Genomic DNA, 20,562 nt, shown 5'->3' on the forward strand with positions numbered 1-20,562 from the left:
TTATTAACTATAGTCGCTATAGATACATTGCGATTGAGATTTCATGTATTTTGTACGTATATAGTTCAAATTTACAAGGACGTCGAAAATATACCAACGACGAATGTTCGATGCTTATGTACACTACCAGTAACCCAACTAACCTCCCACAGTATAATATACAACGTGTAACAGAAAGACCTGATAAATAATTTTTGTCCTAATCGATATTCAAAAATTTATTTTTGTATTGTATAATTCATAGACCTATAAACTAATGGACTGCGCCTACCACACCCCCTGCCTTATATAGGCCCTATATATGAACTATATGTTCATGGTGACGATATAGAATGAGAGAGAAAGAACTATGCGTTTGGGCATATCATGGACTACTATTTGCATTATGTTTTTTCAGCCATGTGTTTTACATGTATTTTATAACTATATCATGGCTATAATATTGATAATACGTAAGGATGAAAAAACTTGATGTAAATGGTCCTGTTTCGTTTGGTCTTGTCAGTTGTACGCTACTAATGAGGTGTAGGTTAACTAGGTACCTACAGTAGTATTACACATTGAACCATATATATTATTGTTGCCTATATATATAAATATATTGCGATTGCGATTTTATGTGATTGTACGTAGTTCAAATTTACTAGGACGTTGCAAATATATACGCACGACAGATGTTCGATTCTTATGTGCACTATTAGTAACCTAACTAACCTCCCTAAGCACATACAAGGTGTAAAAGAATGAACTGACAAATGAAATAACTTTTGTTCTCATCGATAATTAATTTTTTGTTGTTGTATAATTTATATAGACAATTGCGCTACAAGTGCAATATAACATATTTTATTTTAATTTTTTAACTTTGAAAAATATACAAATTTTAAAACCGTATTCAATTTATTTTAGAAAAATTCAATATTACCTACTTATTTGTAAGTCATAGTGAATTTTTAATTATTTACTATCTATATTATAATCTTCGTATTTTTTTTAATACTATAGTATCAATTGTTCATTCGTCTGGTACTTATATCACCACCTGTATAATAATAATTTATTTATAATTATCGATCCGTTCACGCTCTTTATACAGCAGAAAACAGAACCTACACGTAACACGTAACTTAACATTCCCTGCAGAAGTACTCACACCTAGCTACGACCTACCTACTAATTAATCATATTTAACGCAGTAGATGTTTTTGTTTCGTTCGGTCTTGTCACTTGTACGCGAGTATAATAGCAGTATTATACACTGCGTGATATATTACCTGTATCCATTGCGATTCCAATTTCATGTATTTTGGACTAGGTTCAAATTTACCGGGACATCGCAAATGTACGAATCCGCACGGCTGCAGAACCAACGATCCTTATGTGCACTAATAGTAACCAAACTCCCCACAGTATGTGATAATATTTATTTAGAATTATCGATCCGTTCATGCTCTCTGGAGTAGGGTGCCTTTAAAACTCTTATTCAAAGTAAATAATATACAAAGTTTTGATTTTCGTATCATTTGTATGTGTAACCAAAACCATATCCTATTTACAAAATGGCGAAACACAGGTGTCTCTCAAATGAACCGTGCAAATTACACAAATACGCACTCTGAAACCTATACGGCAGCCGTCGCCGCCACCATAATATTGCTCGTCAAATCCGAAATCCAATATAACGCCATATTACCTAAACGCTATATCATATTGCTCGCTAACCGTATTTTCTTCTGAATACGATCAGACTACCTATGTATAATATGCATCCCTTCGCTCTTGTTTTCATAATATACTGCTTTTTTTGCCATCCCATTTTATTGGAATTCGAGTATCTCGAGAAAATCTGCTTATATATTGCATATAATATTATAAGACACAAACAATATTTTTTTTTCACCCGTATACCCCTATTATAATAAGTGAATGTAATGTTCTTGATGTACGCGTGATACGATTCTTTATATTGACACATAATTTTAATTTTGCATTCAAATAGAACAAATATTTTTCCTTGTAATTTTCAATTATTTACTGTATATGTTATTTCACTTAAAACAAATTCAATACAACTTGATAAATAAAATAAAAAATTGCCGAAAATTGAATTAAATATTATGTAACAGCGGGGTCTATACAACTCTTTTTCAATCGAAAGTGAAAAAAATCATTTACCATATTACGTTGAAAATACATAGATAATGAACTATCTAGATACTTTCAATATTAAGACGCTTTCGATTAACTCGATAAATTGAATATCGCAAAAAGTATTCGTGACTCCGCATAATTTAAATAACTCATACCGACTAATATACATTATAATATACAATACACTATACAACAGCACACCAAATAGTACAATAGTGTGTGGTAAGTGAGGAGACGTGGAAGTGAGCTATTCAGTCACGGGTGATGTTCTCTTCGCTCAAGACAGAAATTGCATTCCCGTACGAACCACAAGTCATAATATTTCTTGTAACGCCACTGAAACCGCCCTTATATCGAGATTACGGTAATAATGAACTTTTATTACCATTCCCTCGGTACTTACGTAGTTTCGCCAAACTGTTTGATAGAATAGCACGGCAGTAACCCACCCCTAACAGCTAGAATTTGATAAATTACCTATACTTGACGAATGGGTTACGTTCATGTATATTAATCTGATTTGGACAGAAACTTGTCTGACTGCTGAAGCGAGCAGAGAGAAGACTTTTACTTTCGGCTGGACGGAAAAAGGTCGTTGTCCACAGCGTCAACCGGCATCGAAAATTAAAATGTTAGTAAAACGTGACACAAAATATCTTACTGATTGTATTATTATTAATTTTTTTTTTTATTGTTTACAATAGCTCATTATTTGTATACTTGTGGTGAAAAAGTATTAGCAACAACAAATTCAATATACCTACATAGGTAGATAATTCTACAAAAAAAATGAAATATGTAGACATAATACAAAAATTAAAATTATATTATTTTTAAAATAAAAAAAACTATACCTATGTTTGCACAAAACGCAACTTTCAAAACTTTAAATCAGTATTTTGTAGCCGAAAGCTCGTATTTTAGACTATATTTTGTACATAATATTTGCTTTCTTCAAAATATAAAATAATAATTTACGGCGGATCAGTTGGTATCGAAGACCTGTCGGCTGTCATATTAAAGATCACATCCATCAAATGACTCTCCTCTTATTGCCATTAACCTTATCCATCCATTACGGTTGATGCTTTTTTTTACTAGAGCTTATACATATTTGGAAGTTTTGAAACCCACTAGGCACTAGGTTTTCTTAAACTACATTGTTATTATCGATAAAATCGATTTGAAACTGATTCTATTGACTATATATTTGAATATTGCATCAGACTAAATTTTGTATTTATAAATTTGTATTTTAGATATTGAGCGGAGTGGTTTGGACGTTTTTTTCATAATTTTGTATCCGAAGAACCTTTTTTGTTTTTATGGTAGAAAAAATACGTTTATTTTCAACTTTGAGTGTGGTGTCTAGTAGAAAATGACATCTAGTTGGTAATTTTATTAGTTAATTTAAAGTAAGCAATGCACCATTACTTTTCTTAATAATCGGGAAAATTAACAGAAATTTTTTTTTTGTATTTTTTTTTTTTTTTTTAAAAAAAAACATGCTATTTTTCCTATTTTATTAAAACAATATAATCACCAATAAAAATATACAAATTGTTGTTAAAATTTTATAACCTGGCACATCAAAATAAATTCATTATTATTATTCAACAAAGGTAACAAAGATAATATACATTTTAATTAATGGTTGTAAATAGCACAGAAGAGCCTATGTATGAAATTTATATCATGACTATAAAATGGTCATATGAATAATATCTAGTAATGATTCAAATAGTCTTCACGGCTATACATTTTTAAATTGCTGCAAAAAAATAAAATCAATTTTTTCTATAACTGCAGTTGAGTATATATTCCCGTTTTTTTGTGATGATTTTATTTTAGCTTTTCCCTATTATTTTTAAAAGTGCTAGAAATATTTCTCTTTTAACCTCCTCAGAGGATCAACTATACACATTTTACTACCAGAAATATCTCTTGAAGTTGGAGATTGAAGCATTTTTTTACCACTCCAAAAGATGACGTCAGACAAAAAAAAACTCACAAGCATCATTAAAAAACACATTCATTACAAATAGAGTAAAATAGTGATATATATAATAATTGTCGATGGTTTTTTTGTTTTGTTTTGTATTATCTATAGTTGACTTATTGATTCATATTATAACATTTTTAGAAATAAATCAGAAAAACTGTAAGTTTATACAATTCTGACAAACCAATAGGTACACACTATTTTTACCAGGTATATCATTGTAAACTGTCAAAATATACGTAACTAACGTTTAAACATGGCGAAGTCAATTTAATTTTACTCTAAACAGTTTAACGGTTAAGTCCGATTTCAAAGCCTGGCTATAAGTTTTATAATTTGTTTAAAAAAAAATATAATTTAAGTATATCTTGTAACAAACATAAAATAAAATTTTCTATTTTTTAATGATGAAAATAAATGCCACGTTGTTATATGAAGTAATTGGGTTAGATAGTATTGCGTTAATCATAATAATAATATATAATATGAAACATTGTTCAAACTTAACTAGAACTGCTAGCATGACATCAATATAAAATACAAGCTAATGAGTATTGAGTTTTTATAACAACTTATTTTGCTGTAATATATAATTACATTAATTTTCCACCCGTCACATGTTATAATTTTCTCCCTGAACATTTTTATGGACAAGTATATTTCCGGTATGTATTCTGAACTAATGGTTTGGCAGTGTACATAATTAGATAAATGTATATTGATAAAACTAAAAGTTTCCAAATGAAACAACAGTTTAAAAACATTTTGTTTTGTTATTGTATTTTGATTACGGGTGTATTTAATAATATTGCAAATATAATTATAATAATACTAATAATGTGTAAATATTTTGGTTAAGTACAATTTGGTAAATGTTGTAGGTATTAATAGTAATATTATATTACTATTTATTAAATTATTTAAACATAGAAGCATTTCAATTTCTAGGATTATGATTCATGAATCATAGGGTTATGCTGATAACACATTTTTCCATCTGAATATCTAATACCAAAATAATTTGTAATTTTGTCTGCAATATACACGATTATAGAAAAATAAAATACTTAAAAGTCATAAACAACCTAAACCTAGTCATGATAAATCACTTCTCGGTTGATATTTGAATATTTTCGAGAAAAAATTCAGATAAGAAAAATGCTTGATATTTGAAGTTTTTAAATGATTCTCAAACACATAGTCTACGATAAATTATTTCATATAACACAAAAATAATAATCTTATTTACCTAGATATTACGTAATATTCGTAGGTATTTGATAATTTATATAAAAGCCAAGTATACAACATTACGGTGATATTAGGTAGGTACAATAAATATATTTATATGTGCATATAAATATTTTATCTTTTGCAACGGATAAACGGTTCCTGTAGAAACCTGTGGAAAAGAGCTAGGACGTTCTTTCATAAAAAAATTTAAAATATAGTAATGTATTGACCCCCTTTAAACATAAAATAAATAAATCCTTGATGATATTTGTAGGTATTTTAAAATTATTATTTATTTAGGATAAATATTATTTGCTTATTTTGAATAAATCAATTTTAAACTAAAACTCAATCCAATTATTTTAAATGGTTTTGAAACATAGACTTCAATATAATAAAAATAATTGTTGACATGTTCGATATATTATTATACAATAATATAGATTATGTATAATATCAAGTATCAACTATTATACAACTATTATAAATGTCTATATTGTAAAATAAATCTAAGATGTCCTGCATTAATTAATTAATCTTATTTATTCAAACCTCTTCATTAATTCCGTCTTATCACAATGTCACTGAAATTCGTAATAAATTCATAACTTAATAAGTCGGAGATATATAAGATGGGTATTTATCTCATCATATCATTCATAATCATACCGTGTAACTCTAAAATAAATAATTACATTTTCCTATTGTTGAGTTATTATACATTATATTGTAAATTGCCTTTGGTTTAAACTTTAATTTGACTTTATAAGTCACAAGTAAAATTCAAATGCATAAATTCGTATGAACAATAACACTTCATCACAGCCTTCATGTCTCAAAGTGTAAGCGATTTTAGAATAGTAATATACTAATATTATTATAATTTGTATGTTATAAATTTATAAATACAAATTAACAAAAAACACGTTTCTGAAACGACATTGAGAGCTATCAGGTTTGTATATTTGTATTCAACCTAACTATCTAGCCAATTCATAAATACTGTAAACATAATGTTATGGAAATTACCTCCTTTGTTGTTTCAAGAAATAAAAGAAGAAAAATAACAAACTTACAACCATCTTAACGTACGATAAAAATAATATTAATATTTGCCTAACCAATTTAACCTACGAACAAGTAACTCACAACTATTATTTATGTTTCGACGCGGGAGGGGTTTAAAAAAAAATACCGTTATTGATAGTAAAACTTAGACTTACCCCTCCGGTTATACTATGGCCGATTCCCGAGGCGCCGGCCAACTCGACCATTGGACAGCTTGGACGGTGTTCTTCTTCGTGGAATTTCGGCTGGTACGGTTCAAGCATTCGAATTTTGCCCCATCGGTTGAAGAACAATGCAATGGCCGCCACCCATAGTATCATCACACATATGACAATGAACGCCTCTTCGGTCCGTATAACAATTGGACCTAGAACACGATTGTATTCCGGCTGTCATCACTCGTTTTTATTTATTCCCATTAGGTTATATATATATTACACTAAACAAAACTAGAATTTTTGGAAAACTGTATGGTTCCGTTTGTTTGTTTAGATTTCATACCTAGCTTAAATATTATAATTTTACGTTTTATATTAATATAAACAATAGATTACATAAACTTAGTGGGAAGTTAAAATAAAATTCCCCAATATCTTTAAGAGGGATTTTTTAGAAGTTTGACATCAGAATCCAAACTGTAAGCTTTATATTTAATTTATAATATCGCTTTAATTTATATTGGCGTTAATTAATATCTACTATATTTTACAATTTATTATTAAAACGATTACAAACTAGACTTGATTTGTTTGAAAAAACACTAGCATTTTGATAATATTATCATTATTAATATTCAATCATTTAAAATATTTTATATCGTATTACTTATTGGTAAACAAATGGTTTAAATGGAAACCAATGCAATATAACCTGGTAAGTGGCAACCATGACAATAATCATCAACACAGTTGTTGGTGTCGATTATCAAATCAAAGACAAAACAGATACACGTTCTGCTGTTTTAGTGCTCTAGATTAAGATTATTTAAAACAATAACACTAGTAACAAATTCTTAAACAAGTTGTTGTATATTTGTTGATTATTGCATATTATACTTGATCTTCGACCTGCTTCATATAGTGCGGTTAGATTATACGTTGGAAACTTTGAATAAATGGACACACTCACACACTGTATATTGTAATAAATTGTGACATAGTTCTTTAAAAATGTAGTTTAAAAGTTTTTAACTGTTTTTCATCAGCCAGTATGCATGATGCGATGAATGAAATGATAAATATTTTATAATATATTATTACGGCGTAGAGTATTAGAGTTATCTATTTTAGATGTTGAGCGTTGTCAAGGAAGCTATTGTCTTCATGTTACGATGTATTTTACCCCAGTGAAACTTATTCATAAAATCCCTCTGTCGTTTGTAAAGAATGCACTGAAACAAAACTTTATACCTGGGCTTAAATATTGACGTAATGAAACAAATTGTTTTATAATATTACAAATTTAAACGGAATTTCAAAAATAATAATTTTATTAGTATGATGATATACAGAGCGGTTCCTTAATATTCTTTAGCCTTAGACATGCTTTAGTGAACTGCGTGGTTATTTTAAATTGTTTAAAACTCGTTCGGCACCTCGCATTCAACTCGCATTCAACTCGAATAAAATTGTTATTATTTAAGCAACATTTATATACCTAATGGTAATAATTTAAATTGTAATTGTAATTTTTAATTGTAATTTATATTACATGCATAAGTACATGGTTTTATAAATGAAACTCAAATTTACTACAGAAATTGCTTAACTGTGGTCTTCCATATTTGTTTAACTAAATGGTATGCTATATGTTTATGTACAGTAGAGAATATTGAGTTTTCAGCTATAATGTGTCAACAGTTATCTTTAGAGACATGCTCACTGTAATATTAGATTCATGATATAAAAATCTCTTCGAGTGACTCTCCTTGCATTTTCTGTCAGGTAATTTCCTGTTGACTATACAGTATACTATACTATACCTAGTACTGGTGAATCTTAACAAATAAAGAGACAATATTTGAAATAAAATAAATAGGTATGAGGTAAAAGTCACATCACTATATTATTTTTTCAATTCCATGTCGTTCTAAATGATGATCCGTTATAATATAATATTTACAATAATAAAGTATATTCTTATATTTAACAGAAATATCTACTTAACTCAGAGGATGTACCCATTTTTTTTTTATAAATATAATTGTTTATAGTTCGATTTTGTAACATTGTAAATTTTTTAAGTACCAATGTTGACTCAATTATTTTAATAAAAAATAACAAGAATTTAAAGTTGCTTATTATTATTTGTTTACTTCATAAGTTAAATAATAAATTATTATACATAAATACATCAGTTATCATAATCTAATTATGGGCAGACAAATATTTATTCATTTAAAAAAGTATACTCAGCTAATTAAGTGTTGTATGAGCAAATTAACAAATTAAAAATAATTTAATATTTCGAGTATTACCTAATTTTTATTATCTGTAACTAAATGTCTATAACGTATATACGGACTAAGTTGAGGGGTTGTCAACATTTAAATCAAGATTTTATTTTTGAATTTCACAATTTATTAGAATTATCCGTTGCACGACGAATTAACTACTTCGTGCTGTACAACACTGAAAACTTTCTAGAGTACCACGAAAGATGAATCGGGAAACTTTGAGTTTAATCGTTATGATTACCTACCTAAGTATGACTAGGTAATTCCTAGAGGCTACCGCCAAATACAGTGGCTACAAAACGCAGTTTATGCGCAACACACCAATCAATGGGGGTTTTGAACGTAGCCTGGTACTGACATTACATAATATTATTTACATATGATTGGACGGAAACGAGAATAATAATATAAAGAAATAAACGCCAAATGAAAGCACTTGAGATAGATATATATAAAATAGTGAACGAATATTCTTTTGTACAATATAATAGGAGTATGCATTCATCGAAGTATAATATATGAGGCATATTAAAATGTGTTTGTATCTGCTACTAGTATAGGTAAGTATTACTCGACATAAACTAACCGTACGTGAAGTATTTGACTCGTATTTACCTCATTATAACATAACCAAAATAATATATTATTCTGTTTAATTTATGCAGTTCAAATGTATTAATAATACTAGCTGATCCCGAGCACTTCGTTGCCCGGTTAATGTATCAACTCTATATGATTCAAACTTTGTTCAATTCGTTATTTAATATTCGGTGTATGGTGTTAAAAATTTATCTTAACTTTTCCGTTGTCCGGAATAAAAATTCTGATTCACAGCAGTACATTATTAGGTAGGTAATCTACCTGCGGTAGATCGCGGACCCCGTGCTGTTTATGCGTAAGTGTATGGTTATAGTGTATAGCTCTAAAGTATTAAAGTTATACCAAGTTTGTCGTTTTTACTTAATTCCACCTACAGTGGATTAATATAATCAATTTATACAAAATCCTATTCTAACCTAACCGTACTAAAATCCGATGAATAAAAAAAAAAACAAATTTAACCCTTTGTAAATTAACCTATCTTCTTCCCAGAGGTCCAATCTACCCACAAACATTAATTTATATATCTAACTATATAAATACACAGACTATAGCTATACAGACTAAACTCTGGAACTACTTATCAGATCTTCTCATATATATTATAAAGTCTTGATTTTTTTTTCTAAACGAAAGAGTATTTCACGGAGAAGGTTTATATAAAAGAAAATGTTAGGAAAATCCACTTGTGTATAATATATATTGGTTGCTATTGGTTAATCGGGCATATTTGTTGATTTGTATTATTGTCTTTTGTTCAATATACATGTAAGATCTGATAAGTAGTTCCAGAGTCTGTATAGTTATAGTCTGTGTATTTATATAGTTAGTTGGTAGATTAGACTTCTGGGAAGAAAATAGGTTAATATTTACAAAGGGTTAAATTTGTTTTTTATTTCATTCATCGGATTTTAGTACGGTTAGGATAGGATTTTGTATAAATTGATTATATTAAGTAAAAACGACAAACTTGGCATAACTTTGATACTGTAGAGTCAAATCATACGTACAAACAGCACGGGGTCCGCGATCTACCGCAGGTAGATTGCCTACCTAATAATGTACTGCTGCGTATCAAAATTTTTATTCCGGGAAACGGAAAAGATAAGATAAATTTTGAATACTATGCACCGAATATTAAATAACGAATTGAACACATTTTGAGTCATATATAGTTGATACATTTAAAGGGCAACGAAGTGCACGGGATCAGCTAGTCTATACTATTATATAAATAGGAGTTGTTAGTTACCATTGTTGAGGGTAATCTCTGGAACTACTGAACAGATTTCTAAAGTTATTTCACCAATAGAAAGCCACATCTTTGTGAGTATCGTAGTCTAATTTAAAAAGGGAATTGATCACCCCTGGTAGGTTCTCAAACAGGAATTTTGAGATTTACGACAGAAATTGTTGTTTATTAATGGTTGCTATGAGTTATAGAAGTTGATAATAATACTGATTTATTATTATGTAACAGGCCATTATTTATAATAATTAATAAATCCTTTGTTTATTAAGTTAGAGAATCGACCAAATGCCATAAACCTTTTCCACAATGAGCTCTTTAATTTAAAAATAAAATCATAACGATCGGTTCAGTAGTTACCGAGAACATAGGCCTCAAAGGTTTTCATTTTCACATTTATATATAAAGATTTATCAGAGATGTATACCTAGTAATTACCTAGGTATGTATATGTATATACCTATTTTAAACATAAACGACTATAGATTTTAATACCATATTATACCTACAGTATTGTTTAATGTCGAGAAAATAATATTAAATCTCCAAAAATGTAAATATAATATCATAGAAAATATCAAAACTAATTTATCATATTTACCATCAAATGCTTGTTACTATCTTCGTCTTAATTTAAAAATATTAAATTTAAACATATTAAAAATATAATATAGGTGTAAGGCGGTCTTTTAATGATTGAGATTAATTGCTTGTGTTAATTAAAAGCTTCACAATTTGCTATGTCGATGCCAACTATTTACAAAGCATTAGATCTCGGATGGTTGATCTAAATTGAAATTTCAAGAGGATTTTACATAGATTATTTTTAAATATAATATATTACATTGTATCGAGAAGCATCATTAAAAATGACTCTTTTATATAACTGTGCATATAGGTAGTAAATAATCTGCATTAATTACTTGGATTATTACAGCGAATAATACACTAAAACGGTAAATTTGATGAAATCCAATAATACAATTAATTGATGTTATCTACAAAAAACTTTTAATTACAAAATAATATTATTCTCTCTTAGAAATTGTTATTGTAGTCGAATAAATGTATTAAATTGAATGTCTTTAGAATTTGGTTTAAAATATTAGCTTTGAAATTCGTAAGCTTTGTTATTTTTTACATTTTTTCTTTTGCTACATTTTTCACTTCATGATTTTAAATAATATCATAAAACAATAAATGGAATCTAAATGTTGTCATAATATACGAATAAATAACATTAAAATCCATATAAATTAACTAAAAACAATTTGATGCTTGTACACTTAAGATTACTCAATATCTTGTTTTTATTTTAACAAATATCAAATGTTATGAATTATAATCTGATTAAAGTTGTTTTATCTTACAAAACAAAACGAAAAACGGTGTACAATATGGTAATAAATAGTAATATTGTAATTAGTGGTCCTTAATAAAAATAAATATTCAAGATTAAGGTATTGTATAATATTTCGTGGGTCGTAAGATTTCTTCAACATTTTGATTGAACTATTGTGGCGAAACGACATCAATCACAGAGAAACGCATTTTTAAAGATTCCTCCAAGTATATGTTTCTTTGTTTCGTTTACCGACCTAATCAGCATTGCTATATAAAAATAATCCTGCCTTTTGCTGACGAAACTGAAAACAATAATGGAATCTTGTTGTACAAATAAAAATCGATAGTTCAATTAAACAAAGTAGTCTTGTCCTCTCATCAGATTATAATAATAATAATATGCTGAATGTTTTCCCATCTCATTATATACGCTGCGTCATCGTCGTCGGCACTGGTACGCATCGATAGAGGGCAAAGGGAAGTTGTTTATAATATAATTATTGTATGCAAATGTTTCTACGCTAGAAGCCGTACAATAGCGCATGGCTAAAATTCGATTCGATGAAAAAAAAAATTTAATTCTACATAAAAACAAATCAATTGACAACCACACAGTTATTTGTCACTTCAAAGTGCACATTACTATACACTTATTACAACTATAATTATTGCCTGTCACCATAATTTACTATGACGACAAGTAGACGAATTTAGATTCTGAGTGGAGCGGACGTATTGATTTTACAATTATGTGTGAGTTTTTTCTGTGTGTTTGGAGACACCTACTTCTTCAAGTACGAAAAATGCTCTGATCATTAACTTTGATGGAAATTTCCGATTGGATCTAGTTGGTACGTTTGCATTTTAAGAGGTCAAAATTGAAAATGCTCAGTAATTTTTAATATAATGCAAGGTTCTTGATAAGTTGTTACTATTTAAAAATATTAATGATATATAGGCACTATTTTTTGAAGTTCAAATTTTCTTAGGATTCGTCAAGATCACAAATTTCCAAATATAGTTAAAAATACCTATATAAATTGTTCTATTTTTATGGTTAGGCATTGCAAATATAATACAAAGTTCTTCATAATTAATTCATACTGTAACCAAGAAATCGTTGATAATTTTACGATAGTATGGATATGCAAATTCAATGATTTTTTGCAATAGACATGCATTCAATTTATTTAGTTCCTGTTATTACTACGCTTAATAGGTAGCAATATTAATATACTAAAAAAAATATCCTATGGTGACCTACCATTTCCGCTCAGAATCATTTTTCGTATATAGTGTGATGTATAATTGAATTCAAATTGAACACATCCATTACAGTGACCCACTCGACACGTTCTACTGTACAGCAGAGCGGTACCCACTTGCCCAACTTTTTTTCGTTCATCCTTGCACGCGCGGCGGCAGAGTATAAAATATTATTTAAGGTATCAATCTACGACGTCGTTAAGAATCTAAGGGAAAACTTTCGGTCGCAGAGAAACTACTTCTCATTGTATTTTGTTATCCCAACTGCAGTTGAAGTGTATTATAAAAATGTAGTATATTATGACTATATCTTTTTATTCGACTTGGAGCAACGCACGAGGCAAGTGCACATTAGGTACTCACCTCCGGTCCCAGTGGGTATCATGTCCGACGGTACGGTGGACGTCTCTTCGGTCTCTTCGATGCCCAACACTTGGTTGGACGTAGGTGAATCCAACCATGGGGTTCCATCGTCCGGGTATGGCGTGTCACCGTAGTTCAGTTCCGTGTAATTGCCATTTTCCACCATTTTACGTTTAAATCATTTCCCTGAAACGAGAAACTCGTTCGTTATTAACATATAAACACAGATATATTAAGTACACGGGCATAGAGCAATAAGAGCATATTACAGAATGAGAAAAACGAATGACTTATGAATATGAATAATGATTCAACAATGGTTCACTATTTTAATAATATTATTATTAAAAACTATAAGAGCTTAAATGTTTATATTTTTATTTTTCTTCGTTGTATTGTAACCGCAATCGATGAATAATATCGTTTTCGGGTTTAGTGGTTATTTCGGGACTGGAATGATGATTTACATCGAGTCTTGTGCTATGTAGTGAAAAATTATCTATTCAAGAGGAAAATTATGTTCCTTCGATGTGTGTGTAATTCCATCCACTTATTTATTTCTTAACAGTAAGTTATTCAGTTCTGTGGTAAATATTTTAAATTTGTTCAAATAAAATCACATTTTTAATATCCATAAATATAAAATGAATAACCGTGACGTCACTTTTAATCCAATAAATTCCATTTGAGGAATACCTTTAAAAAACACATTTAACCTATATTTAGGAAACACTATGTACGTTAGTTTTATTAAAAAAAATTAGAGAACACATGAATAACTACTACCGAAAAGAAAAACCATTTAACATTTGCGGTATTATCTACCTTCAAGGTTTTTGAATACCGAGCAACTGTGGTTTTCTTAACTAATGGATAAAATAGAAACTATTCTTAAGAATTTAAGACAGAATGACATTCAACGCAATTTGTTTTTTGTTTTTTTGTTTTACAATGTATTACATACATTAAAAATGTTAATACATATTCTACTAAATATTCTCCTAACTAATTTCATATTGTTTATTTCGAAACAAAAAACTTTACTTATTTAATGTTAACATTTATCATGTATGGATACTTTAAATATTTTTTACCTGAGTCCGTAAGCGATGTTTACCACGAAGCTCAAAATGTTATGATTCATTATATTATGGATGTTCACATGTTAAAACTTAAAACTATAGATAGGTAAATGTATAGATCAAACAGAAAACACGGATACCTGTTCACGTGAACGGTTGTTCTGGTTTGTGAAATACGTTAAGGGTTTCGGCGCTATGAATACTACATGAATATGATATTATTCTATCGTCCAATATTTACCCGTTGTTGCTGAATTTGATATCGTCAGGTAGCCACTACGAAAATCCCTTTCTGGTAAATACCACACGTTGACCTATATATAACCAGGGTTACGCGTCGACGATATTACCAGGAAATAGTTCTTAAAACAATTCTCGGTTCCAATTTTATACAGGATAAACAAATAAATACATTTTTCCTTATGGTGGCCATTTTACAGACCACTACATAATCCATTTTACGAATCATCTGTTCATTACCTACCACTATACAGTAATTTAGTGACTGGTTTACTCGTCATCCAACCATTGTAGTTAAAAATTGAACCACCGTAGAAAACGTTTTACGTCAATGAACTGCAGTTGTAGTCATAATGATTAGCGGAATGACCTATTTATTTATCTAAAAATCAATGGTATAATCAACTGTTGCTGTTTTTATTCGGTAATAATTATTGTTCTTTCATAATATATAGATATCTACTTTTTACCTACTCGATAAGGATCAAATCGATATTTTTTTAATATAATATAAAATATAATATGTAATAATGTCATTGATTTTATATTATAGTTATTATATTTACGTACAATCGATTGTATTTTAATTTATACGATATACATAATACCTAAACATAATTATAAAGGGATAGGAAAACTACCGTGTTGTAGGCAAGCATATTAATACACTAGAAACCTCCACTCGTATATTATTAAACTAATGAAAATTATATAAATAAAGTGCTTTAAGTTGAAAAAAATTTAAACCAAACTGCTGCATTTTTACTGAATTTCAAAACTAGAGATTCGATCTTTATACAAAATAATTTTTTATCATAAAATACCACTATTCAAAAAAAAAAAAAAATGTACTACCTAAACCAAAAAAACACTTTGAAAATGTATAATTATATGCACCTAACTAATGGTCAGTCCGTTGAGTGATTCGATTATTTTCTCTTAATTATTATTCATTATATCATAAACACTACGTAAAAACCAAACATTTTGAATGAAACGCACGCATTTCTATAGTATTGATACAATATATTTTGTGGTGTGTAGTTTGGAAACACAGTTTTCAATAAATAATATGTGTGTAAATATGGTACCAATTAACTTTGACAGTAAAATAAGGGACGTACGCATGCGAATCATTTGCAAATATGGTTTTCCGATGTACGGTCATACATTATAGTTTACACACCGATACATTTTGTAGTCTAGAGCGCTTTTATATTTGTTTATATTTTATTTCATGTTTCACTCTAAAATTTGTTTTGTAGGTACGATGTTTGGTGAAAAAAATAATGTAAATATGTTATCTATTTAATCAAATATTTTACAACAGTACCCGAGTAATAAATAAATACTGATAGGTACGCATCATAATATTAAGTAAAAATTATTTTAAATATAGTAGGAGAAAAAATATAATATTATATAATTGAATATATTTTTAAGTCGACTACCTACTCAATAACTAATTTTAACATCAGAAGAAACCAAATGAAACTGTAAATAAAATTATTATAAAGAAAAATAAATAATATTAGTGCAAAAATTGAAATTTTTATATTGCATGAAGTATTTGGTAAAAAAAAATATAAATCAATCCATACTATTTTAAAAGATACTCAATGCCATAAACCATACATTTTGTGGTGTTCTCAGGGGTATACCTACCATATTATTTTCAAAGATCTAAAAATAAGTTCATCAAAATATGCCTTGTGTTTTTTAATCATTTAATTATTAGAATAATATAATATTTTTAGGGGGGGAATGAGTGGCCGAGCGGACTAAGGCGTCGGCTGCAACGCAGCCTACCCGAGTTCGATACCTTGGCCGCGGGCGGCATTTTTCTTCGGGCAAGTCACGGTGTCCGGAGAACAAGTGCCACCATCCCCCCACCCGGGGCACGGCAGAAACCTACGGGTGCCCCATTAGAAATTCTGCCAAAAACATACCCACCAACTTACCCAATTTCAAAAACCTATAGTGCCCTCCCCCACACCCAATGGCCTATGTTGCCGCGGGTTACCCAATAAAAAAAAAAAATATATTTTTATTATTCATATATTATTCGGGAGATAGTGAAGGATTAAAAATAAACAATAAAAATATTTATTAATATCATCAATGTGACCGATAAATTATTATGAATTAATGTTTAAATGTTGATATAGTATTAATTATTAGTATGTTTGGAAAATCTGAAAGTATTATAGTACTTTATCTTGTCAAAATTGCACTTAGTTTTGATTTAAAATCCTAATTTTTATCTGTTAATACATTAATTTTGTTGTTGCTTAAAACAACAATAGTAGTAAATATGGCGTGCTACTTGATATTTTCTCCTCGTCACGGAAAACATTAAATTATATTATTATATGGATATTATGTTTTTACAGTTATAGTAAAAAAAATATGTATCAATGAGGTTGCCATGAAAACGTAATTATATTATGCATCGTTTGCTATGGACAGCAACCTTACGATTTACGAAGAATCCGATTGTGAAACATTGAAACAAGAGTTGTAAACCAGATTTTGGTGGGTCTGTTTAGTTTTTGGTTGCTATAGTAAAGCAATTATATTATAAATCAGTTACTACGGGCAACCTAGGAACTGTAACTTGAAATTATGACGTTTTAAAATTGAAACGTTACAACAAAAAATTCATCACAATTATGAAAAAAAGAAGTTGTATCCATCCGAAAACATTATAAGTTTAAATTATTATTTGTAAAATTAAATACTGTTTAATTATAAAAAAAAGAATCCTATGAAATTGTTATTATTTTTATCTTTATTGTTTAAAAGGTTTATGATGATTTTTTTCCACATGAAGCTTTATTTTATTGTTGGTTATTTTTATATAATATAGGAAGATTAATGGTGCATGGTAACACAATGTGGTAACTGATAAAGACGTTTAAAAAACGATTAAGCTATTTAGATTAAAATTGATTCTTTACCGAGTGAACGGCTTACTTTATTATTTATTAATACATTAATAGTTTAGTTCAAAATCAAAACTAATACATTTATGATAGTAAGTAGAATTAGTACAACAGATTAAGTACTACAAAGCAAATGATTATTATGATTAGGAGTATTACTTATATAAATTACAGTATGTTTTTACAGTACACTCTTATTATTTTTAAATCAAAATGTTGTTTTTGCAAGAAAACATTAAAATAAATGTAATTGCATATTTCCCTTAGTTCTTCCATCCTTATGTTCGTTGGTTAAACTACCTACAACTTTTAACTTTTAAATGGCAATATCAAATTTTTCATCTCCTATACTCTGAAGTAAACGATTTTTCTACATATATTGATGTACCTGCCTATGTAAATAATAAATACGGAAGGAAAAGTTTTTTTTCTTATTTATAAGAATTTAAACTTTAGCTGAGCCAAATTGTACACCTCAAATAATTGTTCATGTCATCCCTTATAAAGTTACTTCACTTCTCTTATCTAAACAAAAATTCTTATTAATAAATAACACTACCAACGTAATATTTAAATATTTTCTAATTTTTAACAATTATCTATCTTGTGATTTATATCATCATACATATTTTGTATACATGATCATATTGTAAAACATCTAAGGGGTCTTTATTTTTTATCTTTATTTAGTGCTGTAATTTGTTGATAAATGTAAAAAAAAAAGTGATTACCCAAGTAATGTTTACCTAAAGTAATACGGTAGTGGTATATTCAACAACATTTTATTCATTAAAAAATATAGCGTTGGTATATTTGGTGTTTTTAACACAAAATAAGTATAAACTATTCACTAAAATTAAAAATAATATTAACTTTGGATTTTTATTTACAGAGAAGTTATATTATTATAATATAATATAAAAAATAATAAACTATACTCAAATAATTAATTGAAAAGCAAAAGTTCGCAAAATATTCTTTATCAGTTATAACTAATCCTATAAAAATCGGTTCAAACAGCACACTTAAGATACTTAGTAACAGAATAATATGAATTTTTTAAATTTTAAATACTCTGTATAATTATTGTAAACTTCAATTTTAATAAAAGTAATTTAAACAATTTAATTGCATGCCACTTGAAAATTATTACGTTTAATAATACAATTGAAAAACATAATTTCAACGAAATAACATATTTTAACGAACAAATTAAATCGTTTGGAATTTAATGATGGTCTATGTGTTTCAATTGGTTGAGGGAGACGTGAATATTTTCGCAAATGTAAATATCATCATCAAATAACAGTAAAAAACAATATTCCGTAAAAAATAATGAACTGTGACTGTACACTTAATGGCGTAAAACCTTGAGAACCAAAGAGACAGCAGTAGAAAAGTCGAAAGATAATAATATAAGAAATGTGTTTATTATTTTAATTTTATGAGTTAAAATACTCCAATATTTTTCGATGAATCGAAATATTTAGTTACGATATTCAAATAGTAAGCTGTGAATCTGAAATGACACATAAAGTTGGGCCTAAATGTTTAGAATTGTATATTTATTATATTATATTCCGTCTATAGCATGCTACAACGTTATTTTGTTTTTGTTGATTTTCTAATATTGGTGTTGATCGTTAAAGGTGAATGATTCCCCCAAAAAAAAATCCTTTTTAAGAACAAAAAATATATTATTCACATATTTTTCTTAGGTTTTTACTTTCTGAATCGGATAAAGGAGATTTTGACATTGATAAATTGATTGTGAATTTGGTTTAAATATTTTGAACTTTTTGGAAATGTAAAGAGAGTGTAATACAAAAAGTCCGCTCGGCCACTCCGTCCCCAACAAAGATATTAATTTTATTAAAATCGCACTCTATAGACGTGGATCACCCAATTTATGTAACAAAAAAGTTTTTTGGAACCAAGAAAGATTGTTTATTTTTTTTTTTATTGTATTTGTTAATTGAAACGAACGCGTAGACAGTAGATAGATCATGTGATCTATGTATCTATGTACACATCACTAAACGCATAATCCAAGAGGAGACATGTGAGATATTCACTCCCAGTGGAGTAGGACCTAGAAAATCTAATAATAATAATGATAATAATGATTTTTTAATTTTGCTATGAATCGAGCCGATCACTGTGTAAGTCACAGTCAACTGCGTGACTACTGCGCCACTTCGACCCCAAACTTAGTTCATGAGCAATAATTGTGCAACTGCAAGGTATAGAACTGTCATACGACAATTAATTAATTTGTAACTTACCTAAATACAACTTTTAAATTTGTGAGTAAGAATGATCTGAATGTACGTAATATAGTTTAAATAAATTAAATTTGTTGTAAATTCTATTTTAATAATATTAATATCGAGGCAGCCTAGCTATAACTGTAAGCCTATATAATAATAGCTTAGCTAAGTGACCATGACCATTGAAGAAGATTATCGATTTCAAACTGCGGTTTTAAGAAATAATGTTATGGAATTATAAAATTAACACAAGATTCACGAATTATAGTATATTATACTATTATAATTATATAG

At 28.4% G+C, this 20,562-nt stretch overlaps 1 protein-coding gene across 1 annotated transcript in view; it reads right to left on the reverse strand.

Moving 5' to 3' along the window:
• The window catches only part of LOC132943048 (uncharacterized), an 86,723-nt gene that overhangs the window by 26,087 nt on the left and 40,074 nt on the right, over nt 1-20,562 (reverse strand). The window contains exons 2-3 of the mRNA XM_061011830.1: nt 13,732-13,917; nt 6,610-6,821 (exon numbers count right to left, since the gene is read on the reverse strand). Of these exons, the coding sequence (XP_060867813.1) occupies nt 6,610-6,821; nt 13,732-13,897 (378 nt within the window). The 5' untranslated portion in view covers nt 13,898-13,917. The remainder of the gene's footprint in view (nt 1-6,609; nt 6,822-13,731; nt 13,918-20,562) is intronic.

This window comes from Metopolophium dirhodum, chromosome 4 (genome assembly GCF_019925205.1).
Source record: "Metopolophium dirhodum isolate CAU chromosome 4, ASM1992520v1, whole genome shotgun sequence".
Classification (NCBI taxonomy): domain Eukaryota; kingdom Metazoa; phylum Arthropoda; class Insecta; order Hemiptera; family Aphididae; genus Metopolophium; species Metopolophium dirhodum.